The sequence below is a fragment of the Oncorhynchus masou genome, chromosome 25 (assembly GCF_036934945.1).
Source record: "Oncorhynchus masou masou isolate Uvic2021 chromosome 25, UVic_Omas_1.1, whole genome shotgun sequence".
In the NCBI taxonomy this organism is placed as follows: domain Eukaryota; kingdom Metazoa; phylum Chordata; class Actinopteri; order Salmoniformes; family Salmonidae; genus Oncorhynchus; species Oncorhynchus masou.
The window spans coordinates 35,017,358-35,043,067 of NC_088236.1; the positions used below are offsets into that span (position 1 = coordinate 35,017,358).

At 45.3% G+C, this 25,710-nt stretch overlaps 1 protein-coding gene across 2 annotated transcripts in view; it reads left to right on the top strand.

The window, feature by feature from the left end:
• Positions 1-25,710, top strand: part of LOC135514182 (E3 ubiquitin-protein ligase DTX1-like) — a 71,249-nt gene that overhangs the window by 19,276 nt on the left and 26,263 nt on the right. For both annotated transcript variants that reach the window (XM_064937465.1, XM_064937464.1), the window contains exon 3: positions 18,942-19,722. In XM_064937465.1, coding sequence (XP_064793537.1) covers positions 18,942-19,722 — 781 coding nt within the window. The remainder of the gene's footprint in view (positions 1-18,941; positions 19,723-25,710) is intronic.

Sequence of the window (25,710 nt, forward strand, 5' to 3'; positions counted from 1 at the left end):
ACCCTTCCCCAGATCTGGGCCTTAACACAATCCTGTCTCGGAGCTCTATGAACAATTCCTTCGACCTCATGGCTTGGTTTTTGCTCTGACATGCACTGTTAAATGTAGGACCTTATATAGACAGGTGCCTTTCCAAATCATGTCCAATCAATTGAATTGACCACAGGTGGACTCCAATCAATTTGTAGAAACATCTCAAGTATGATCAATGGAAACAGGATGCACCTGAGCTCAATTTGGATTCTCATTGCAAAGGGTATGAATACTTATGTAAATAAGTGATGTACCCAGTCAGGATGCTCTTGATGGTGCAGCTGTAGAATCTTTTGAGGATCTGAGGATTCATGCCAAATCTTTTCAGTCTCCCGAGGGGGAATATGTTTTGTTGTGCCATCTACTTTTTTAGTGATGTGGACAGCAAGGAGCTTGAAGCTCTCAACCTGCTCCACTACAGCCCCATTGATGAGATTGGGAGCGTGCTCGGTCCTCCTTTTCCTGTAATCCACAATCATCTCCTCAGTCTTGATCACATTGAGGCAGAGGTTGTTGTCCTGACACCACATGGACATGTCTCTAACCTCCCTGTATGCTGTCTCGTCGTTGTTGGTGATCAGGTTGTTGTGTCATCGGCAAACTTAATGATGGTGTTGCAGTCATGAGTGAGTAAAGGAGGGGACTGAGCACGCACCCCTGAGGAGCCCCCATGTTAAGGATCAGCGTGGTGGATGTGTTGTTACCTACCTCTACCACCTGGGGGCGGTCTGTCAGGAAGTCCAGGATCCAGTTGCAGAGGGAGGTGTTTAGTCCCAGGGTCCTTAGCTTAGTGATGTGCTTTGAGGGCACTATGGTGTTGAATGCTGAACTGTAGTCAATGAAGAGCATTCTCACATACAGTTGAAGTCAGAAGTTTACATACACTTATGTTGGAGTCATTAAAACTCATTTTTCAACCACTCCACAAACTTCTCGTTAAAACCTCTCTGGGATATGTGGGACACTAGCGTCCCACCTGGCCAAAAGCCAGAGAAAATGCAGAGTGCCAAATTCAAATAAATACTTTCATGAAATCACACATGTAAGATACCAAATTAAAGCTACACGTGTTGTGAATCCAGCCAACATGTCAGATTTCAAAAAGGCTTTTCAGGAAAAGCAAACGATGCTATTATCTGAGGATATCGCCTCCGTAAACAAAGACAGATAAGCATATTTCAACCCTGCAGGCGCTAAACAAAACGCAGAAATAAAAATATAAATCATGCCTTACCTTCGACGAGCTTCTTCTGTTGGCACTCCAATATTTCCCATAAACATCACAAATGGTCCTTTTGTTCGATTATTCCGTCGATATATATCCAAAATATCAATTTATTTGGCGCGTTTGATCCAAAAAAACACCGGTTCCAACTTGCGCAACGTGACTACAAAATATCTCAAAAGTTATGTCATGTCTTGTTATGTCTGTTCCTGTCCTTTCTCTTCACTCTGTCTCTCTCTGCTGGTCTTTTTAGGTTACCTTCTCTGTCTCTCATTCTTCAGCTGTTCTACATCCTCCCTAACTAGCTCATTCACTCTTTCCCACCTGTTCTCTCTTCCCCCTCTGATTAGGTCTCTATTTCTCTCTCTGTTCCTGCTACTTTCAGGGTCTGATTCTTGTTTGTGTTTTTCATGCCAGAAGCAAGCTGTCGTCTCGTTGCTTCCACCTTGTCCTATCCTGTCGGAGTCTGCCTGGCAGGTGCATCCTGCATTATACTAACGTTCTTTTTGTTCCATTGACAACGTTGGAAGAGGATTTATGCCATTCCTGTTTTTTCATTAAAGAACTCTGTTTTCTGTTAAAACCGCTTTTGGGTCTTCACTCAAGTACATAACAGAAGAATCAGACCAAGAATGGACCCAGCGGCTCCGGACCCTTTTCACTCCGCCGTCGAGATCCAGGGAGCGTGCTAGGCAGACACGAGGAGGAATTGTCTGCTGCTCGACATGCCGTTGAGACCCTGGCCGTCCAAGTCTCCGACCTCACAAGACGGGTTCACCAACTCCACCTCGATCCACCGCCCACTTCCAGGGTTTCCGAGTCTCCGGAGCCCAGGATCAACAACCCGCCGTGTTACTCTGGGAGCCCACTGAGTGCCGCTCATTCCTCACTCAGTGTGACGTGGTGTTCTCTCTCCAGCCCAACACTTACTCCAGGAGCGCAGCCCGCATCGCCTACGTCATTTCTCTCCTTACCGGACGGGCGCGTGAGTGGGGCACGGCAATCTGGGAGGCGAGGGCTGAGTGTATTAACCAGTATCAGGACTTTAAGGAGGAGATGATACGGGTTTTTGACCGTTCTGTTTTTGGGGAGGAGGCTTCCAGGGCCCTGTCTTCCCTATGTCAGGGGAATCGACCCATAACGGATTATTCTATTGAGTTTCGCACTCTCGCTGCCTCTAGTGACTGGAACAGCCGGCTTTGCTCGCTCGCTTTCTGGAGGGTCTCCTCGTCGAGGTTAAGGATGAGATCCTCTCCCGGGAGGTTCCTTCCAGTCTGGACTCCTTAATAGCTCTCGCTATTCGCATAGAGCGACGGTTTGATCTTCGTCGCCGAGCACGTGGAAAGGAGTTCGCGTTCTCCGTTGCTCCCCTCTCCACATCACTGCCACCTGCCGCATCACTGCCACCCTCCTCCGCCGGCTCGGATGCTGAGCCTATGCAGCTGGGGGGTATCCGCATCTCGGCCAAGGAGAAGGAACGGAGAATCACCAATCGCCTCTGTCTCTACTGCGGCTCCGCTGGTCATTTTGTCACCTCATGTCCAGTAAAAGCCAGAGCTCATCAGTAAGAGGAGGGCTACTGGTGAGCGCAACTACTCAGGCCTCTCCTTCTGGATCACGCACTACCTTTCCGGTCCATCTCCGCTGGCCCGGTTCATCTGCTTCCTGCAGTGCCTTGATAGACTCTGGGGCGGAGGGCTGTTTTATGGACGAGACCTGGGCTCGGGAACATGACATTCCTCTCAGAGAGTTAGGGGAGCCCATGGCCTTGTTCGCTTTAGATGGTAGTTCTCTCCCCAAGATTCAGCGTGAGACGCTGCCTTTAACCCTCACTGTCTCTGGTAATCATAGCGAAACCATTTCTTTTTTTAATTTTTCGTTCACCTTTTACACCTGTTGTTTTGGGTCATCCCTGGCTAGTGCGCCATAACCCTTCTATTAATTGGTCTAGTAATACTATCCTATCCTGGAATGTTTCTTGTCATGTGACCTGTTTAATGTCTGCTATCCCTCCTGTTTCCTCTGTCCCTTCTTCACAGGAGGAGCCTGGCGATTTGACAGGGGTGCCGGAGGAGTATCACGATCTGCGCACGGTGTTCAGTCGTTCCAAGGCCACTTCTCTCCCTCCACACCGGTCGTATGACTGTAGTATTGATCTCCTTCCGGGAACTACTCCCCCGGGGTAGATTATACTCTCTGTCGGCTCCCGAACGTAAGGCTCTCAAGGATTATTTGTCGGTTTCGCTCGATAGTCTCCTCCTCCTCTCCCGCCGGAGCGGGTTTTTGTTTTGTTCAGAAGAAGGACGGGTCCCTGCGCCCATGCGTGGATTATCGAGGGCTGAATGACATAACAGTTAAGAATCGTTATCCGCTTCCTCTTATGTCTTCAGCCTTCGAGATCCTGCAGGGAGCCAGGTTTTTCACCAAATTGGACCTTTAACGCCTACCATCTCGTGCGCATCAGGGAGGGGGACGAGTGGAAGACAACACTCCGTTAGGGCACTTTGAATACCGGGTTCTTCCTTTCGGCCTCGTTAACGCTCCAGCTGTCTTTCAGGCACTAGTTAACGACGTCCTGAGAGACATGCTGAACATTTTTGTTTTCGTTTACATGGACGATATCCTGATTTTTTCACCGTCTCTCCCGATTCATGTTCAGCACGTGCGAAGCGCCTTTTGGAGAACTGTCTTTATGTGAAGGCTGAGAAGTGCACTTTTCATGCCGCCTCTGTCCCTTTTCTCGGTTCCGTTATTTCCGCTGAGGGCATTAATGGATCCCGTTAAGGTCCAGGCTGTCATTGATTGGCCCGTTCCTAAGTCACGCGTCGAGCTGCAGCGCTTTCTGGGCTTCGCTAATTTCTATCGTCGTTTCATCCGTAATTTCGGTCAGGTGGCAGCTCCCCTCACAGCCCTTACTTCTGTTAAGACGTGCTTTAAGTGGTCCGTTTCCGCCCAGGGAGCTTTTGATCTTCTTAAGAATCGTTTTACATCCGCACCTATTCTTGTTACACCTGACATCTCTAGACAGTTTGTTGTTGAGGTTGACGCGTCAGAGGTGGGCGTGGGAGCCATTCTTTCTCAGCGCTCTCTCTCTGACGGCAAGGTCCATCCTTGCGCGTTTTTCTCTCATCGCTTATCGCCGTCAGAACGTAACTATGATGTTGGTAATCGCGAACTGCTCGCCATCCGCTTAGCCCTAGGCGAATGGCGACAGTGGTTGGAGGGGGCGACCGTTCACTGACCATAGGAACCTTGAGTACATCCGTTCAGCCAAACGACTTAATGCGCGTCAGGCTCGTTGGGCTCTGTTTTTCGCTCGTTTCGAGTTTGTTATTTCTTATCGTCCGGGCTCAAAGAACACCAAGCCTGATGCTTTATCTCGTCTCTTCAGTTCTTCTGAGGTCTCCACCGACCCCGAGGGGATTCTCCCTGGGGGCGTGTTGTCGGGTTGACTGTCTGGGAATTGAGAGGCAGGTAAAGCAAGCACTCGCTCACACTCCGTCGCCGCGACTTGTCCTAGGAACCTTCTGTTCGTTCCCGTTCCTACTCGTCCGGCCGTTCTTCAGTGGGCCCACTCTGCCAAGTTAGCCGGCCACCCCGGCGTTCGGGGTGCCGCTTCCATTCGCCAGCGTTTCTGGTGGCCCACTCGGAACGTGACGCACGTCGATTTGTCGCCGCTTGTTCGGTCTGCGCGCAGACTAAATCTGGGAACTCTCCTCCTGCCGGCCGTCTCAGACCGCTTCCCATTCCCTCTCGACCGTGGTCTCATTTTAGATTTTATCACCGGACTGCCTTCATCAGCGGGGAAGACAGTTATTCTTACGGTTGTCGATAGATTCTCTAAGGCGGCTCATTTCATTCCTCTCGCTAAGCTCCCTTCTGCTAAGGAGACGGCTCAGATCATTATCGAGAATGTTTTCCGAATTCATGGCCTTCCGTCTGACGTCGTTTCCGACAGAGGCCCGCAGTTCACGTCTCAATTTTGGAGGGAGTTTTGCCGTTTGATTGGGGCTTCCGTCAGTCTCTCGTCCGGCTTTCATCCCCAGTCTAACGGTCAAGCGACGCATTTTACGCAGTCTTTCTTTTCGTAACCCTGCGTCTTGGTCAGAACAGCTCCCCTGGGCAGTCGCCCACAACTCGCTTCCTTCGTCTGCTACCGGTCTATCTCCTTTTCAGAGTAGCCTCGGGTACAGCCTCCGCTGTTCTCATCTCAGCTCGCCGAGTCCTTCCCCTCCGCTCAGGCTTTTGTCCAGCGTTGCGAGCGCACCTGGAAGGGGGTCAGTCGGCACTTTGCCGTAATAGGGCGCAGACTGTGAGGGCCGCTAATAAGCGTAGGACCAAGAGTCCTAGATATTGTTGCGGTCAGAGAGTCTCTCCACTCAGAACCTTCCCCTTAAGACAGCTTCTCGCAAGTTGGCCCCGCGGTTCATTGGTCCGTTCCGTATTTCTCAGGTCATTAATCCTGTCGCAGTGCGACTCTTCTCCAGCTATCTTCGTCGCGTTCACCCGGTCTTCCATGTCTCCTGTGTTAAGCCCGTTCTTCGCGCCCCCACTCGTCCCTCCCCCCATCCTTGTCGAGGCGCACCCATCTACAGGGTTCGTAAGATTTTGGACATGCGCCCTCGGGGCCGTGGTCATCAGTACCTAGTGGATTGGGAGGGGTACGGTCCTGAGGAGAGGAGTTGGGTTCCCTCTCGGGACGTGCTGGACCGTTCGCTGATCGATGATTTCCTCCGTTGCCGCCAGGTTTCCTCCTCGAGTGCGCCAGGAGGCGCTCGGTGAGTGGGGGGGGGGGTACTGTCATGTCTTGTTATGTCTGTTCCTGTCCTTTCTCTTCACTCTGTCTCTCTCTGCTGGTCTTTTTAGGTTACCTTCTCTGTCTCTCATTCTTCAGCTGTTCTACATCTCCCCTAACTAGCTCATTCACTCTTTCCCACCTGTTCTCTCTTCCCCTCTGATTAGGTCTCTATTTCTCTCTCTGTTCCTGCTACTTTCAGGGTCTGATTCTTGTTTGTGTTTTTCATGCCAGAAGCAAGCTGTCGTCTCGTTTGCTTCCACCTTGTCCTATCCTGTCGGAGTCTGCCTGGCAGGTGCATCCTGCATTATACTAACGTTCTTTTTGTTCCATTGACAACGTTGGAAGAGGATTTATGCCATTCCTGTTTTTTCATTAAAGAACTCTGTTTTCTGTTAAAACCGCTTTTGGGTCTTCACTCAAGTACATAACAGAAGAATCAGACCAAGAATGGACCCAGCGGCTCCGGACCCTTTTCACTCCGCCGTCGAGATCCAGGGAGCGATGCTAGGCAGACACGAGGAGGAATTGTCTGCTGCTCGACATGCCGTTGAGACCCTGGCCGTCCAAGTCTCCGACCTCACAAGACGGGTTCACCAACTCCACCTCGATCCACCGCCCACTTCCAGGGTTTCCGAGTCTCCGGAGCCCAGGATCAACAACCCGCCGTGTTACTCTGGGGAGCCCACTGAGTGCCGCTCATTCCTCACTCAGTGTGACGTGGTGTTCTCTCTCCAGCCCAACACTTACTCCAGGAGCGCAGCCCGCATCGCCTACGTCAAATGAGTGGGGCACGGCAATCTGGGAGGCGAGGGCTGAGTGTATTAACCAGTATCAGGACTTTAAGGAGGAGATGATACGGGTTTTTGACCGTTCTGTTTTTGGGGAGGAGGCTTCCAGGGCCCTGTCTTCCCTATGTCAGGGGAATCGACCCATAACGGATTATTCTATTGAGTTTCGCACTCTCGCTGCCTCTAGTGACTGGAACGAGCCGGCTTTGCTCGCTCGCTTTCTGGAGGGTCTCCTCGTCGAGGTTAAGGATGAGATCCTCTCCCGGGAGGTTCCTTCCAGTCTGGACTCCTTAATAGCTCTCGCTATTCGCATAGAGCGACGGTTTGATCTTCGTCGCCGAGCACGTGGAAAGGAGTTCGCGTTCTCCGTTGCTCCCCTCTCCACATCACTGCCACCTGCCGCATCACTGCCACCCTCCTCCGCCGGCTCGGATGCTGAGCCTATGCAGCTGGGGGTATCCGCATCTCGGCCAAGGAGAAGGAACGGAGAATCACCAATCGCCTCTGTCTCTACTGCGGCTCCGCTGGTCATTTTGTCACCTCATGTCCAGTAAAAGCCAGAGCTCATCAGTAAGAGGAGGGCTACTGGTGAGCGCAACTACTCAGGCCTCTCCTTCTGGATCACGCACTACCTTTCCGGTCCATCTCCGCTGGCCCGGTTCATCTGCTTCCTGCAGTGCCTTGATAGACTCTGGGGCGGAGGGCTGTTTTATGGATGGGCTCGGGAACATGACATTCCTCTCAGACAGTTAGGGAGCCCATGGCCTTGTTCGCTTTAGATGGTAGTTCTCTCCCCAAGATTCAGCGTGAGACGCTGCCTTTAACCCTCACTGTCTCTGGTAATCATAGCGAAACCATTTCTTTTTTAATTTTTCGTTCACCTTTTACACCTGTTGTTTTGGGTCATCCCTGGCTAGTGCGCCATAACCCTTCTATTAATTGGTCTAGTAATACTATCCTATCCTGGAATGTTTCTTGTCATGTGACCTGTTTAATGTCTGCTATCCCTCCTGTTTCCTCAGTTTTCTGTTAAAACCGCTTTTGGGTCTTCACTCAATTACATAACAAGTTACCTGTAAACTTTGCCAAAACATTTGTAATACAACTTTAGGTATTTTATAAAGTAAATAATCGATCAAATTGAAGACGGGATGATCTGTGTTCAATACAGGAATAAACCAAATTGACGCTACCTTTCTGGTCACGCGCCTCTAACAAACAGTACACTTGAAGTGACCCTCGTTTTGAACAGGGCTACTTCTTCATTACACAAAGGAATAACCTCAACCAATTTCTAATGACTGGTGACATCCAGTGGAAGCAGTAGGAACTGCAAGAAGGTCCCGTAGAAATCTGGATTCCCAATGAAACCCATTGAAAAGAGAGTGACCTCAAAAAATCAAAACGGGGTTTCGCCTGCTACATAAGTTCTGTTATACTCACAGACATGATTCAAACAGTTTTAGAAACGTCAGAGTGTTTTAAATCCAAATCTATCCATACTAATAATATGCATATCTAATATTCTGGGGATGAGTAGCAGGCAGTTGAATTTGGGCATGCATTTCATCCGGACGTGAAAATACTGCCCACTGTCACCAACTATAGTTTTGGAAAGTCAGTTAGGATTTTTACTTTGTACATGATACAAGACATTTTTCCCACAATTGTTTACAGAACATATTATTTCACTTATAATTCATTGTATCACAATTCCAGTTGGTCAGACGTTTACATACACTAAGTTGACTGTGCCTTTAAACAGCTTGGAAAATTCCAGAAAATGGTGCCATGGCTTTAGAAGCTAATTGACATCATTTGAGTCAATAGGAGGTGTACCTGTGGATGTATTTCAAGGCCTACCTTCAAACTTCAAAAGAATTGTAGACCTCTACAAGTCTGGTTCATCCTTGGGAGCAATTTCCAAACGCCTGAAGGTACCACATTCATCTGTACAAACAATAATACGCATGTTTAAACACCATGGGACCGCTCGGGAAGGAGACACGTTCTGTCTCCTAGAGATGAATGTACCTTGGTACGAAATGTGCAAATCAATCCCAGAACAACAGCAAAGGACCTTGTGAAGATGTTGGAGGAAACATCTATATCCACAGTAAAACAAATCCTATATCGACATAACCTGATAGGCAGCTCAGCAAGGAAGAAGCCACTGCTCCAAAACTGCCATAAAAAAGCTAAACTACGTTTTGCAACTGCACATGGGGACAAAGATCGTACTTTTTGTAGAAATGTCCTCCAGTCTGATGAAACATAAATAGAACTGTTTGGCCATAATGACCATCGTTATGTTTGGAGGAAAAAAGGGGAGGCATGCAAGCCGAAGATCACCATCCCAACCGTGAAGCACGGGGGTGGCAGCATCATGTTGTGAGGGTGCTTTTCTGCAGGAGGGACTGGTGCACTTCAAATAATAGATGGCATCATGAGGGAAAGGAAAGTATGTGGATATATTGAAGCAACATCTCAACACATCTGTCAGGAAGTTAAAGCTTTGTCGCGAATGGGTCTTCCAAATTGACAATGACCCCAAGCATACTTACAAAGTTGTGGCTAAATGGCTTAAGGACAACAAAGGCAAGGTATTAGAGTGGCCATCACAACGCCCTGACCTCAATCATATAGAACATTTGTGGACAGAACTGAAAAAGTGTGTGCGAGCAAGGAGGCCTACAGAGCTGACTCAGTTACACCAGCTCTGTCAGGAGGAATGGGCCAAAATTCACCCAACTTATTGTGGTAAGCGTTTGGAAGTCTACCTGAAACGTTTGACCCAAGTTAAACAATTTAAAGGCAATGGTACTAAATACTAATTGAGTGTATGTAAACTTCTGACCAACTGGGAATGTGATGAAATAAATACAAGCTGAAATAAATCATTCTCTCTACTATTATTCTGACATTTCACATTCTTAAAATAAAGTGGTGATCCTAACTAACCTAAGACAGTAAATGTTTACTAGGATTAAATGTCTGGAATTGTGAAAAACTGAGTTTAAATGTATTTGGCTACGGTGTATGTATACTTCCGACTTCAACTGTAGGTGTTCATTTTATCCAGGTGTGATAGGGCAGTGTGGAGTGCAATATAGATTGCATCGTTTGTGGATTTGTTGGGGCGGTATGCAAATTCAAGTGGATCTAGGGTTTTTGGGATCATGGTGTTGATGTGACCCATGACCAGCCTTTCAAAGCACTTCATGGCTACAGACATGAGTGCTATGGGTCGGTAGTCATTTAGGCAGGTTACCTTAGTTGTCTTCGGCACAGGCACTATGGTGGTTTGATTGAAACATGTTGGTATTACAGACTCAAACAGGGAGAAGTTGAAAATGTCAGTGAAGACACTTGCCATTTTGTCAGCGCATGCTCAGATTACACATCCTGGTAATCCGTCTGGCCCTTCGGCCTTGTGAATGTTTAGCTGTTTAAAGGTCTTTTTCACATCGGCTGCGGAGAGCGTGATCACACTGTCGTTCAGAACAGCTAGTGCTCTCATGCATGTTTCAGTGTTACTTGCCTCGAAGTAAGCATAGAAGTAGTTTAGGTCGTCTGGTAGGCTCGTGTCACTGGGCAGCTCTCAGCTGTGCTTCCCTTTGTAGTCTATAATAGTTTGCAAGCCCTGATACACCCGACAGCGTCGGAGCCGGTGTAGTACGATTCGATCTTAGTCCTTTATTGAGGCTTTGCCTGTTTGATAGTTCGTCGGAGGGCATAGCAAAATTTATTATAAGCTTCTGGGTTAGAGTCACGCTCCTTGAAAGCGGCAGATCTAACCTTTAGCTCAGTGCAGATGTTGCCTGTAATCCATGGCTTCTGGTTGAGGTATGTTCGTACAGTCAATGTGGGGACGACATCATCAATGCACTTATTGATGAAGCCAATGACTGATGTGGTGCACTCCTCCATGCCATCGGAAGAATCCCGGAACATATTCCAGTCTGTGCTAGCAAACAGTCCTGTAGCTTTGCGTCTGCTTCGTCTGACCACTTTTTTATTGACCGAGTCACTTGTGCTTCCTGCTTTAATTTGTGTTTGTCAGCAAGTATCAGGAGGATAGTATTATGGTCAGATTTTCCAAAGGGACGGCGAGGGAGAGCTTTGTACGCGTCTCTGTGTGTGGAGTAAAGGTGGTCTAGAGTTTTTCCCCCTCTGGTTGCACATTTAACATGCTGATAGAAATTAGAACGGATTAAAAAGGATTTAAGATTCCCTGCAATTAAGTCCCCAACCACTAGGAGCCTCTGGAAGAGCCTTTTCCTGTTTGCTTATTGCGGTATACAGCTCATTAAGTGCGGTCTTAGTGCAAGCATCGGTATGTGGTGGTATGTAGAAAGCTACGAAAAATACAGTTGAAATCTCTCTAGGTAGATAGTGTGGTCTACAGCTTATCATGAGATACTCTACCTCAGGCGAGCAAAACCTCAAGACTTTCTTAGATATCGTGCACCAGCTGTTGTTTACAAATATACATAGACCGCCACCCCTTGTCTTACCAGAGGCTGCTGTTCTATGCTGCCAATACAGTGTATAACCCGCCAGCTGTATGTTATTCATGTCGTCATCAGCCACAACTCAGTGAAACACAAGATATTACTGTTTTTAATGTCCCGTTGGTAGGATATACATGCTTGTAGTTCATCCAATTTATTTTCCAGTGATTGTACGTTGGCCAGTAATACAGATGGCAAGGGCATATTAGCCACTCGCCAGCGGTTTCTCACAAGGCACCCCAATCTCTTTCCGCGATATATTTTCCGTCTTTTCTGACGGGATGACAGGGATGATGGCCTGTTCGGGTGTCTGAAGTAAATCCCTCTCGTCCGACTCATTAAAGATAAATTCTTCGCCCAGTTCAAGGTGAGTAATCGCTGTTTTGATTTTCAGCAGCAACATTATTTACAAAATAAGTTACAAAAAATGCGAAAAAACAAACAAAATAGCACGGTTGGTTAAGAGCCCATGAAACGGCAGCCATTTTCTCCGGCGCCATCTTCTATAGTAATTAATGTAGTGTTTTTGCGGATTGTAGTATACTGTAGTATTTACTGTAGTGTTTTTGCAGACATTACTGTCGTATTTACTATAGTGTTTTTGTTTTTATTATCTTTGATGTAGAAGTGGAGGCTTTATCCTTCAGAAAACCTACTGGAGATACTAAAATATATATATTTTTTATAACCGGTAGGTAGGACTGGGATCTGAACAGATGGTTTGGCGCTCCTGCTCTTTTCTATAACCTGTAGGGAACACAATATGGTTTATATTTGGCATGTAGGTTTCTCACTTATGGGTGGCACAAATTGCAACATGGGGGTGAGAAATGGGCAGGGTATATGTAAATGAAATACCGTAGTATTTATTTACTATAGCTAAGTGTTTTTTGTGGACTGTAGTGCTTTTGCTAACATTACATTAGTATTTACTACAGTGTTTTTTTAAAGGATAATACTGTAGTATTCTACAGTATACTACAACATTCAGCACTACACATAATCGAGGGATACTAATGTATATTCTACAGTATACTCTAGTATTTTTTTCATGTGGGTAAAGACAAACAGAATGAATTGTTTGGCACTTTGAAATTAAGGATTGGTGTAGGAGTGTTTGTTGGTGTTATTTCTGTATACTTTCTGTACGAGCCCCAGAGACTTGGAGGTCTGCCTTGTGCAAGTCTGTCTGTCGCCAAGTTTTTGGTGTGTGAATCATTTACTCAAATTCTCAAAGACTGTCAGTTCCAGGGACTAATGAAAATGAGAGTGGGGATGACTGTGACAAGCCAGGGGAGGTACAATACACGCCTGGCAGACAACCCGGGGTTCACACTCCCCACACACACACTGACTCCTCCCTCCCTGCCATGGAACTACAATAATGTATTTTGATGTTTTCAGAATGGCCACTCTGCAGAATATCAATGTGAATCTCACCCTTCTCTCTCATTTTCTCTCCTTCTTCTCGGTCTTTCTCTCTTTCACCTGTAAGTGCTTCTAAATCGCCATTCTTGGTTCCACTCCAAGTCCTATGACTGGCCAGCAGGAGAAACATCCTGCCACAGCCTGTGAGGTGAATAATATTGGCCAGGTGTTCATGGCACATGGAGCACTGTGCTGTCGATCCTGAATGGAGCACCGAGCGGCTTCACTTTCCAGAAGTCTCATTAATAATGACAGCAAACACACTCTCAGGGGGTTTGTTACTATTGGCTCAAGGTGAATTGTCTTCAGGCAAAGAAATAGCCAATCCATCTATTCCTTTCTGTCCCTCACATTGGCTATCAGTCTGTGAGACATTAGTCAATGTGAAAGGGAGTGGGAGTCGCAGAAGAGAAATGTATTGTCTCTGGTTGAAATGTGTGTGGGTTTTCACTGCAGATGGTTTCCCAGTTAATATGGACGCCTGAACAGACGATAGATCTGAAGCACAGCAAAGATCACACATTGCAGCTCAATCTGTTAGATGGAACATTACCATGTTCATTTCCATATGATGAATAATACAATTATTTAAATAATTTGATCAAATGCATACACATAATTTAGTTCTACTTCATTGAATTCCCTTGAGGACTTTGTCTTGCATCTCATGTAACATACACTGAGTATACCAAACATTAGGATCACCTTCCTAATATTGAGTTGCACCCCCCACACTCTACAAAGTGTCAAAAGCGTTCCACAGAGATGCTGGCCCATGTTGACCCCAATGCTTCCCACAGTTGTGTCAAGTTAGCTGGATGTCCTTTGGGTGGTGGACCATTCTTGATACAAACCGGTGTGCTCGGTACCTACTACCACGCTCCGTTCAAAGGCACTTAAATATTTTGTCTTGCCTTATTCACCATCTGAATTGTACACATAAACAATACATGTCTCAACTGTCTCAAGGCTTAAACATCCTTCTTTAACCTGTCTCCTCCCCATCATCTACACTGATTTGAAGTGGATTTAATAAGATATCATACTGTAGCTTTCACCTGGTCAGTCTATGTCATGGAAAGAGCAGGTGGTCTTAATGTTTTTAATGCTCAGTGTAAATCAATATAGCCTCTAGAACAAATTATCTGCATAAGAATGACCTAGAAACCTTTTACCCTCAGAATTATATATACTATATATGGAAAAGTTACTTTATTTTTTAGAAATGATAAGCATCCTCCCCAGCTATTCAGAGTATACTAGCTTTATGTAATGATACATTTACTGTACTGTACTGAATATACAATACTTACACTTCACACCAGTGTAGACTAAAGGCTATAACAGACAGAAGACAGTTATCCCATACTCGGGAATCTCCTATAGCACCAGCCATTGATATTTCATAATATTTCAGTTGGTTTTCAGTCCTCACGCTCCACACTGTACCACAGGCTGACCCACCCGAGAGAGAAAGCCTGACTTTAAAAAAAGTGCTGAGCTGCTTGATGTGCGGTTTTGGATTTATGAAATGAGTTTCTCCAAAAGCTCTGACCCCATCTCTAGGTAACACTGTTACGCTGCTTTACCCTTTGATGAAGCCCTCTGGACTTCTGGCTAAAGCGGGTTGAAGCCTCTTAGACCTCCTACACCTCCCTAGAGAAGACATGATCCTGATTTAGAGCCTGAATATGACTTTTAGCCTCAACAAGCACATTCTCCCATTCTCAGGAGACCTGGTTGAGCTTGTCCTGTTTCTCTAAATACCCTACTGGCTCAGAAGAGACAGTTCATTCAGGACAGATACCGTTTTCTATCAAAATTGTCTAAATCCCTCATTAGTCAGTCAGATTGGAACAACATGGAATAATTTGAAACATTCACCAGATCGGAACAAGATGGAATCATTTAAACATTTGTCCTTTTTTTATTTTTAAAGACAACAACATCAATTTGTTTGTAACTGGCTGCAGTGTCAAGACATTTCCAGTTGATGTAGGTTGCAAAGTTCATAGAAGAGTACATAACAATCTTTCTCTCCAGCCATGTTGTTCCAGCAGTAAATCAGTGCAGCTCTGTCTTTATCTGTCTGCAGAGGGAACAGTGTGGCCTGCCTGCTGAATCACACCACATCTGACTACCTGGACGTGTTAGAGCTGATCAAAGCTGACCAGCACAGACAGGGAATCAAAGTGACACCTTGCTTTTATGTAGAGTCTTCAAAGATAAGGCCAGACACTGAGCCTGTCTGGCAGCTGGCTGGGTAGACCAGAGGGTTTAAAAACCCCTGTCTCAGCAGCACAGGGGATACTAGCCTGTCTACTCAACCAAGGCATCATCATCCTACAGGAGGCTAAAGGACACCATATCCACACCAGCTAGAGTGGCAATAAAAAGTATGTGAACCCTTTGGAAATACCTGGATTTCTGCATGTATTGGTCATAAATTTGATCTAATCTTCATTTAGGTCACAACAATAGACAAAGTCTGCTTAAACTAATAACACACAAACAATTATACGTTCATGTCTTTGTGTAAACATTCACAGTGCAGGGTGGGAAAAGTATGTGAACCCTTGGATTTAATAACTGGTTGACCCTCCTTTGGCCGCAATAACCTCGACCAAATGTTTTCTGTAATTGTGGATCAGACCTGCACAACGGTCAGGAGGAATTTTGGACCATTCCCCTTTACAAAACTGTTTCAGTTCAGCAATATTCTTGGGATGTCTGGTGTGAACTGCTCTCTTGAGGTCATGCCACAGCATCTTAATCAGGTTGAGGTCAGGACTCTGACTGAGCCACTCCAGAAGACGTATTTTATTCTGTTGAAGCCATTCCGTTGTTGATTTACTTGTTTTGGGTCATTGTCCTGTTGCATCACTCAACTTCTGTTGAGCTTTAATTGGCGGACAGATAGCCGAACATTCTCCTGCAAAAGGTCTTGATAAACTTGGGAATTCATTTTTCTATTGATGATAGCAAGCTGTCCAGTCCCTGAGGCAGCAAAACAGCCCCAAACCATGATGCTCCCTCCACCAAACTTTACAGTTGGGATGAGGTTTTGATGTTGGTGTGCTGTGCCTTTTTTTCTCCACACATGGAGTTGTATCTTCCTTCCAAACAACTCAACTGTAGTTTCATCTGTCCACAGAATATTTTGCCAGTAACGCTGTGGAACATCTAGGTGCGCTTTTGCAAACTTCAGATGTGCAGCTATGTATTTTTGGACAGCAGTGGCTTCTTCCGTGGTGTCCTCCCATGAACACCATTCTTGTTTAGTGTTTTACGTATCGTAGACTCATCAACAGAGATGTTATCATGTTCCAGAGATTTCTGTAAGTCTTTAGCTGACACTCTAGGATTCTTCTTAACCTAATTGAGCATTCTGCGCGGTGCTCTTGCGCTGTGATCTTTGCAGGATGGCCACTCCTAGGGAGAGTAGCAACAGTGCTGAACTTTCTCCATTTATAGACAATTTATCTTACCGCGGACTGATGAACTTCAAGGCTTTTAGAGATACTTTTGTAACCCTTTCCAGGTTTATGCAAGTCAACAATTCTTAATCGTAGGTCTTCTGAGATCTCTTTTATTCGAGGCATGGTTCACATCAGGAAATGAGCCTTGTGAATAGCAAACTCAAATTTTGTGAGTGTTTTTATAGAGCAAGGAAGGGCGAACCAACATCTCCAATCTCGACTCATCGACTGGACTCCAGGTTAGCGGACTCCTGATTCCAATGGGCTTTTGGAGAAGTCATTATTCTAGGGGTTCTAAATGATAGACAATAAAAATACAATAATTTGTGTGTTATTAGTTTAAGCACACTATGTTTGTCTATTGTTGGGACTTCAGATCAAATTTGATGACCAATTTATGCAGAAATAATGCAGAGGTAATTCCAAAAGGTTCACATACTGTTCCTTGTCGCTGTATATCTGTTCATCTTCTATATTTGCCAAGAGTGGATTGTGAGAATGATACTCCATGAGTATCATAATTCAATTGATATGCAGCACATAGCAATTGAATCACCGCACTGGGGCTTGATTAAATCCAGCTATGGGTGTCTAGGGTCAGAAGGATTGCACCGCACTGGGATTGCATTGTCATATCCAATGACTCACAACCATTAGTTTGTATTTTATTTGTGTTTCTATGTATGTTCTCTACATTAGCATCCATTAGGGCCTATGAAAACCTCATTGGCTCTTAAAGGAAGATCATGTTTATAGGGCCCTATAAAATCTGGGATACAGAACTCGGACAGAGTCCAGACATTAAATCGTAATACAACAAAAATAAAAAAAATGAATTGAACTTAGTAAGGAAATCAACTAAATGTATTGAAAATGAATTAATTTGCCAAAGTTTATCATAAGACATGAACAGAATGCATCAGTGATTCGTATTTCCTGCAACTTTCTGAAGAGGCAATGAGAATCCCCCGTCTGTGTAGTCGAGGCTCATGAAAAGTCTTCTGGTAGATGGAAAGTTTTTCTCAATGAAATGTTAACGAGCTACAATGTAGCCTATGCCTACCTGGCAGAATTATATCATGATTATTTGCGTCAATCCAGTTAGCATTTGTTTAGCAAACTCTACCAACACATGTGCGCTACAAAACCACCCACTAAAAACCATGCTGGAATTAAAGGGTTACTACACCCAACAATGTAAATAAAATAACAAAATATCCTAGACCTCAAAAGTGGTCCCCTGATGTGGTTTAAACATTGTTGTAGACTTTAGAACATCCAAAAGTGTTGTTTTTCTATTTCTTTTTTTAAAGTGTGATTTTTTTTTAGGGTGGAAACCTGAAAAAACAAGGGAAAAGGAAACCTTGAAAAACAAAACAGATTTTTATAGGGCCCTATGTTTATATTTCCTTGGTGAAGCCAAATTGATGCCCAGCAGATAAAAAGTCTCCACATCATCAAATATTTATAAGGCTAGTGTTAGTTAACTCAGCGTTTAACAAGAGAGTGTGGTGCTGCTACACACCCATTGAGAGGGTCTGAGACGTGAGAACACACACACACACACCGCCTAACAGGGAGAAAGAGAGAATGTGTGTCTGCTGCATGTTAATGTGTCCCACAGGAGAGAACACTAAGTGATAAAAGCCTACTCTGTAGAAGAGCTGTTCACTCCATCTCATCCTCTATCCCCACCTGAGGCTCTGGGTATACTACTGTAAATCAACGTGCTGGATGAGTAATTGGTAGTCAGGAGTGAAACAGTGAATAAGTGATACAGTGAGTGAGCTCATTGAATGGATGAAACAGTGGTAGCTATGAGTGAGTGAGTGTGAATTGGTGAGTTTTATCCTAACATCAGGGAAGTAATGCATGAGGGAGAGAGTGAAGAGAGTGTGTGTGGAGGAAATTGAAAGTCAATCAATAGACCACCGAGGCAAGGAGAATGAGGGAAGGAATGGATGACTGCCTGGGGAGGTGAGTGACAGAGGCAGCTGGCTGTGTGTCTGTGTGCAGAGGTTCTCAGCAGCTTTCCAAATGAAATGAGCTTCCAAGCCAAGTCCTTTAGCACAGTTTGCGGCAGGGATTCAAGGTCAGTGCTGTTGATTCTGCTGATGCGTTTTATTCTCTGGTGCCAGTGATGCTGTGCTGTGTGTCTGGGGGGGGACAGCCTTTTACGCCAGCCTTTCCCCCCACCACACACACGTCCTTCCTTCCATTATCACCCCGGTGCTCCACTGCAAGTTAGTGTGCATTTAGCTGTTAAATGAAATGGGGGAAGGGTGGTGGTGGCGGTCCTAGCCGTACAGCCTGGATACCCTTGCTGGTGTGCTGCGTAGCAAGCAGGAGATGGATGGGGAGAGGTGTCCTGATTTCGCATGTGACCACAGTAATTGTGTTATATTGGAGGTGGGGGCTGTGAGGCCATCAGCGGGAGGGCAGGGTTACACCTCTGTCTCCCCCTCCCTTTCTTCTTCCATTTTCACATATTAGAATCTGGGTTACTCTTTGATTTTGAAGCATGCTTGGCCAATTTATTCAATGAGTTATACATTTAAATCCATGATTATTTAAACAAAAAGTGGTTTGAGATCTTAAGTGAAGTGAATCATCTATGATGGATACGTACAGTAGTTCTTTCCTCTGACCTCCTATCCTCTCGCTCTCTCCCTCCAGGCACCATGAGGCCGGTCCACAGGAACTTCTATGAGCCGTCGTCGGCCCCGGGGAAGGGTGTGGTGTGGGAGTGGGAGAACGACAGCGGCTCCTGGACGCCCTACGACATGGAGATCTGTGTGACCATCCAGAATGCCTATGAGAAGCAGCACCCCTGGCTGGACCTGACCTCTCTGGGCTTCTGCTACCTCATTGACTTCAACAGTATGGTCCAGACCAACCGGCAGAGCCAGAGGAAACGCCGCCTGCGCCGACGCATGGACCTGGCCTACCCTCTCATCATGGGCTCCATCCCCAAGTCCCAGTCGTGGCCTGTGGGCGCCAGCTCCGGCCAACCCTGCTCCTGCCAGCAGTGCATTCTAGTCAACAGCACGCGGGCCGCCTCCAACGCCATCCTGGCCTCTCAGCGTCGTAAGCTGTACGGAGGGGCCGCAGGAGCTCCAGGGGCCACAGGCACGCTCAATGTGGTACGGCAGAGTAACACTTTCGCCGGAACCACACTCTGGTCCCCAACCTCCGGTGCCGGGAGCAACAACATACAGCATAACAACATAAGTGCAGGAAGTGGCCAAGCTAAAGTTGAACAGGTGCAGTCGCCCCTGTCTAGTTCCAACTTCCCTTGTTCCCCGGCACTGCCATCCCTTCCGCTTGCACACGGCCACTCCCACACCCATGCACACTCCCACGGCCACCATGTCATCATCAACGGGCAGAACAACCTGAACCGGCCAGGAACCCAGCGCATTTCTATGGGCACTGCTAGAGGAGCCATCCCACCAGGGTAACCAGGATTAATTTAGATTACATTCCACTATAGATTTGCAAACCAAAACCACATCTCTTTTAGTATGAACATTAGAATAACACACAAGCAGTAGGGACATAACAAAAGCACATTAGGCTAGTCTATAGATTGCTTTTTCAATGAGATGACAATATATTAAAGTAATTTGAAGGTAAAAAAAAAGGAAAATAAGAACACCATCTCGCTCTGTCTGTCTACCTGTCTAATGTGCCATACAGTTTTAGAATACCTCTGTTGACATACTGTATACAGCGTATGTGTCTGGTGCATTGTGTTGTGTTGCATCACATTATGTCTCATTGTCTCTCGCTCTCTCTCTCTCCCTCTATCTCGTTCTCTCTATCTCGCTCTCTTTCTCTCTCTCTCTCTCTCTCTCTCTCTCTCTCTCTCTCTCTCTCTTCCTTTCTCTCTCTCTCTTTCTCTCTCTCCCTCTATCCCGTTCTCTCTATCTCGCTCTCTTTCTCTCTCTCTCTCTCTCTCTCTCTTTCTCTATTTTTCTCTCTCTCATTGTCTTTCTTTCTCTCCCTTTTCTATCTCTATGTTGTGTGTCTGCTATTTTACTGCACTTCTTGTTAACTGGGTGATCAATGGCTCTGCAGTGGGAGCTCCAGGTCCTGGGTGCATTGACAGCTCTACTGCCTCTCTTCTCCTCTCCTCTCCTCTCCTCTCCTCTCCTCTCCTCTCCTCTCCTCTTTCTCCTGTTTAATCTCTTCTCTCCTCTCCTCTCCTCTCCTCTCCTCTCCTCTTTCTCCTGTTTAATCTCTCCTCTCCTCTCCTCTCCTCTCCTCTTTCTCCTGTTTAATCTCTCCTCTCCTCTCCTCTCCTCTTTCTCCTGTTTAATCTCTCCTCTCCTCTCCTCTCCTCTTTCTCCTGTTTAATCTCTCCTCTCCTCTCCTCTCCTCTCCTCTCCTCTTTCTCCTGTTTAATCTCTCCTCTCCTCTCCTCTCCTCTCCTCTCCTCTTTCTCCTGTTTAATCTCTTCTCTCTGCTCCTCTCTCTGCACTGGGGTGTGTGGGGAACTGTTCTGCTCTACATTTGAATCTTAGCATGGTTGTCCTGGATATCAAGCTTACACTTGCCTCAATAGACTCCAAATAGCTGTTTTCTGCTCAATGCCTCTAATTTTACCCAGTAATTTTTTACCACACAGTAAGCTATGTGTCATTATATTCTATGCGGAACACTGTGTGTGTTCTGTTGTTTGTGTGTGTGAAGGTGTGTTCAGTAAGCTATGTGTCATTATATTCTATGCTGAACACTGTATATGTGTGTTCTCTTGTTTGTGTGTGTGAAGGTGTGTTCTTGTGGAAGTGTATGCCTGTGTGTGTGCGTGTGTAAAGTTGTGCTCCCATGTAGCTGTGGAAACCCATTTGCCATGGAGGCAGAGATACACTAGGGAGAGGTGAATAATGGATCAAGGAAAAATGGGAGCTTGAGCAGAGCGATCCGAACCGAGAGCAATTTAGTGAAGGGAACTAAAGGAAAGTAGTGTCTAGAACTGTAACCAATACCGTTGTTCCTATCAAATCAAATCAAATTTACTTATATAGCCCTTCGTACATCAGCTGATATCTCAAAGTGCTGTACAGAAACCCAGCCTAAAACCCCAAACAGCAAGCAATGCAGGTGTAGAAGCACGGTGGCTAGGAAAAACTCCCTAGAAAGGCCAAAACCTAGGAAGAAACCAAGAGAGGAACCAGGCTATGAGGGGTGGCCAGTCCTCTTCTGGCTGTCCTGTTTTCTATCCTGTTTTCTTTACTAAAATAAACCCTCTGTTGATCTCATTTCATTCCATTTCCCTTTCACAGCTTATGGGGAGAGGCACAGTTAGACAGAATGTATTGAAATGATACTGTCCTTCAGGCAGACTTCACCAGGCCTAGTTCTGTGTAAGGGAATGTGCGATGTGTGTGTGTGTGTGTGTGTGTGTGTGTGTGTGTGTGTGTGTGTGTGTGTGTGTGTGTGTGTGTGTGTGTGTGTGTGTGTGTGTGTGTGTGTGTGTGTGTGTGTGTGTGTGTGTGTGTGTGTGTGTGTGTGAGCCAGCTGAGAACCCCTGTAGTTATTTTTAAGGGTCCTATCATATCAGAGGGCTGGAGTGGATGGAGTGCTCGTTTCTCACCTCTCTGCGAAGTAGGCGGGAGGGAGCTGTGAGAGGCTGTGGGAGAAGACTGAGAGGAAAAATGGAGCGAGACAGTGAGAAAGAGAAAGGGTTGAGGTGGAGAACAACATTTCCCAGGCGTGTGGCTCTGTACACACAGGATGAGTGTGGTTAACAACTACACACACAGGAGGACACAGACACGTGAACACCCTCACATATTCTCACCAGTGCATTGCAGACAGATAACACAGAAACCCACGCAGAATAGAAACATTTCAAGTTTTTTTTCTCACACACCTACACCCAAATATCACTTGTTTTATACATAACCTCATAAACTCACTGCGTCCTTTCTGTTCTCTGTGCTGATTTTGAAACCCACTCAGGGTTGATGGTGTGAAGTAGCTGAAAAGAAAACATGCGTCTTGTCTGATGTTGCAGTAATTCTCTCCATAGTAAATGTTCAAATAACATGTTCCGTTCTGCAGCACTGTGCAGTATGAATTTCACACTTGCCGGTAGTAGGCAGGTGCTATATTACACATCTATACACAGTGACAAAGAATGTCGCTGAAATAATAACCTTGTGAGAACATGTAGGTGTTTATCATTTTTATTTATTTCACCTTTATTTAACCAGGTAGGCTAGTTGAGAACAAATTCTCATTTACAACTGTGACCTGACCAAGATAAAGAAAAGCAGTGTGACACAACAACACAGAGTTACACATAAACAAACGTACAGTCAATAACACAGTAGGAAAATCTAGATACAGTGTGTGCAAATGTAGTAAGATTAGGGAGATAAAGCAATAAATAGGCCATAGTGGTGAAATAATTACAATTTAACATTAACACTGGAATGATAGATGTGCAGATGATGATGTGCAAGTAGAGATACTGGGGTGCAAAAGATCAAGAGGGTAAGTAACAATATGGGGATGAGGTAGTTGGGTGGGCTATTTACAGATTGACTGTGCTCTGACACCTGATGCTTAAAGTTAGTTAGGGAGATATAAGACTCCAGCTTCAGTGATTTTTGCAATTCGTTTCAGTCATTGGCAGCAGAGAACTGGAAGGAAAGGCAGCCAAAGGAAGTGTTGACTTTGGGGATGGCCAGTGAAATATACCTGCTGGAGCGCATGCTACGGGTGGTTGTTGCAATGGTGACCAGTGAGCTGAGGGAAGGCGGGGCTTTACCTAGCATAGACTTATAGATTTCCTGGAGCCAGTGGGTTTGACGATGAATATGTAGTGAGGGCCAGTCAACGAGAGCATACAGTTCGCAGTGGTGGGTAGTATATGGTGCTTTGGTGACTAAACGGATGGCTCTGTGATAGACTATATCCAGTTTGCTGAGTAGAGTGTTGGAGGCTATTTTGTAAATGACATCGCCGAAGTCGAGGATCGGTAGGATGGTCAGTTTTACGAGGGTATGTTTGGCAGCATGAGTGAAGGAGACTTTGTTGCAAAATAGGAAGCCAATTTTAGATTTAATTTTGGGTTGGAGATGCTTAATGTGAGTCTGGAAGAGAGTTTACAGTCTCACCAGACACCTAGGTATTGGTAGTTGTCAACATATTCTAGGTCAGAACAATCCGGAGTAGTGATGCTAGTCGGACGGAGGGTGCAGGCAGCAATCGGTTGAAAAGCATGCACTTAGTTTTACTAGCATTTAAAAGCAGTTGGAGGCCTCGGAGGGAGATAGGAGTTAGTTTAATGAGCTAGTTTACGCCTGGATAATTCCAGGCTTAGTCTCAATCTCCTCGAACATGGTTGTTGTAATGTAGTCATGATTATCAGAGGTGGAGTGGAGCTTGCCTTGTTACCCAGACTCCTTGCTACAGCCAAACGCTACGCACAAGGATGTTAGTTTCTTCTCTGCAATGAACGCATTCGGGTTAGTCTGATTGTTCCAGAAACCGATGTGTTTGGCCAGAGCCAGAACAAAGGCGGGTAAAGCGACAGTTTGAAAAGTCGTCATTGACTTGATATTCTGATTGGTTAGGGACGATCCAATCAGTGATGACTTTGTTTTGTACAATGACCCTCGTGCGCCTCGTCACCACAAACAACTTCCATGGTGGCAGTCTCAGACTAAAGTATGTCGCGAACGACAGAGCAGCGAAAGAATTTGTGTTTATATTTACATTACCAGTCAAAAGTTTGGACACACCTCCTCCTTCAAGTGTTTTTCATTAGTTTGACTATTTTCTACATAGTAGAATAATAGTGAAGACATCAAAACTTTAAAATAACAAATTTGGAATCATAGTACCCAAACAAATCAAAATATATTTTATATTTAAGATTCTTCAAAGTCGCCACCCTTTGCCTTGATGACAGCTTTGCACACTCTTGGCATTCTCTCAACCAGCTTCATGAGATAGTCACCTGGAATACATTTCAATTAACATGCGTGCCTTGTTAAAAGTACATTTGTGGAATTTCTTTCCTTCTTAGACCTCTTGGAACTACCCATCCCAGATCCGGGAGAATTGTCATCAACTACACTAATTAGCATAGCGCAATGGTCAAAAAATATTACTCAAAAATATTCATGAAATCACAAGTGAAATATAGTGAAACACAGCTTTTTCTTTCCAACTCTGCCTAGAAGGCCAGCGTCCCGGAGTCGCCTCTTCACTGTTGAAGTTGAGACTGGTGTTTTGCGGGTACTATTTCATGAAGCTGCCAGTTGAGGACGGATTGTCTTTTGAAGACTGATCGTCTTTTCTTATTATCTGTTAAACCATTACATGTATAACTAGCTATACTTATTTCACCACCTACCATAATGAGATACAAGTTTCGATTATATTTATAATATATGTTGGAAAACTTACCATTAAGAAGTACCATGATAATTTCATGTTTATATAGCTGTACCATGATATTTGCACTGTGAAGAATACTGCAACGGTGACTAAGTAAACCTCTAATTGTCCTCTAATATTTCACCTGCTAAAACCTCTCCCCCATCCCAAGTTGGGTTGTCATCCCAGTGGCTGGCTGACCACCCCTTTACACATGGATCCTAGGGTCTTCAAGAGATAGGGGCCCATCCTTTAAAAATAACACATGGTGCCACCTACATTACAGGTCCAGATTTGCAGCGGAATAATTTTATGCTTGTCTTCAGGCTAGTAAAGAGCATCACCTACTGGTCTGGGTAGGCATGTCACATTTGCTTTTCATATTGAGTTTCCACGGTTTTCATCTGCTATTCACTTTCCAACTGGCCTTTACTTTTGATCTTCTGTACCTGAATCACAAATGTCAGAACGTGTATCAGTAAAAACAACCTCAGAACTACGAACGCATTCATCCAAAGTAGGAAGAAAGTGGAATTTAATAGATGTTTGTGTTCCAACAAGGCCTTTGATTCTTTGCCTATCTGGAGTGTACAGAGCACTCCTCTTATGAACGTTTCCTCTGTGATCATACAAAATGTTAAACTCAAAACTTGCCATATATCTGGACATTGAGTTTCTCAGGGAGTGAAGGACAGAGAGGACAGAAAGGACAGAGAGGCAGTTTGCAGGTGATTTGTTTTGTAGTTTCAACATCAGGAAGTCACTTCCTCATCTCAACTTCCTCAATTCACTTCTGCATTAGAGCACAGAGAAACACAGTCTAAGGTTTTGTGCTGTCAGACAGGAAATGTTAGTTTTACTTTATCTGTGTGTGCTAAAGATGGCTGAGGGGGATACATGGTAAGAGAGATCCTTTCTACTTGCACTACTAGCTTGTTTGATAATGAGGCTGTGAATAGTACTTTACTCTGCAATTGCCCAGCAGTTCTCTCTGCCCTTGGCTGAGTGAGTAAGGCTTGTTTTGGTGCTCATGTCTCCTTGTGTTAAG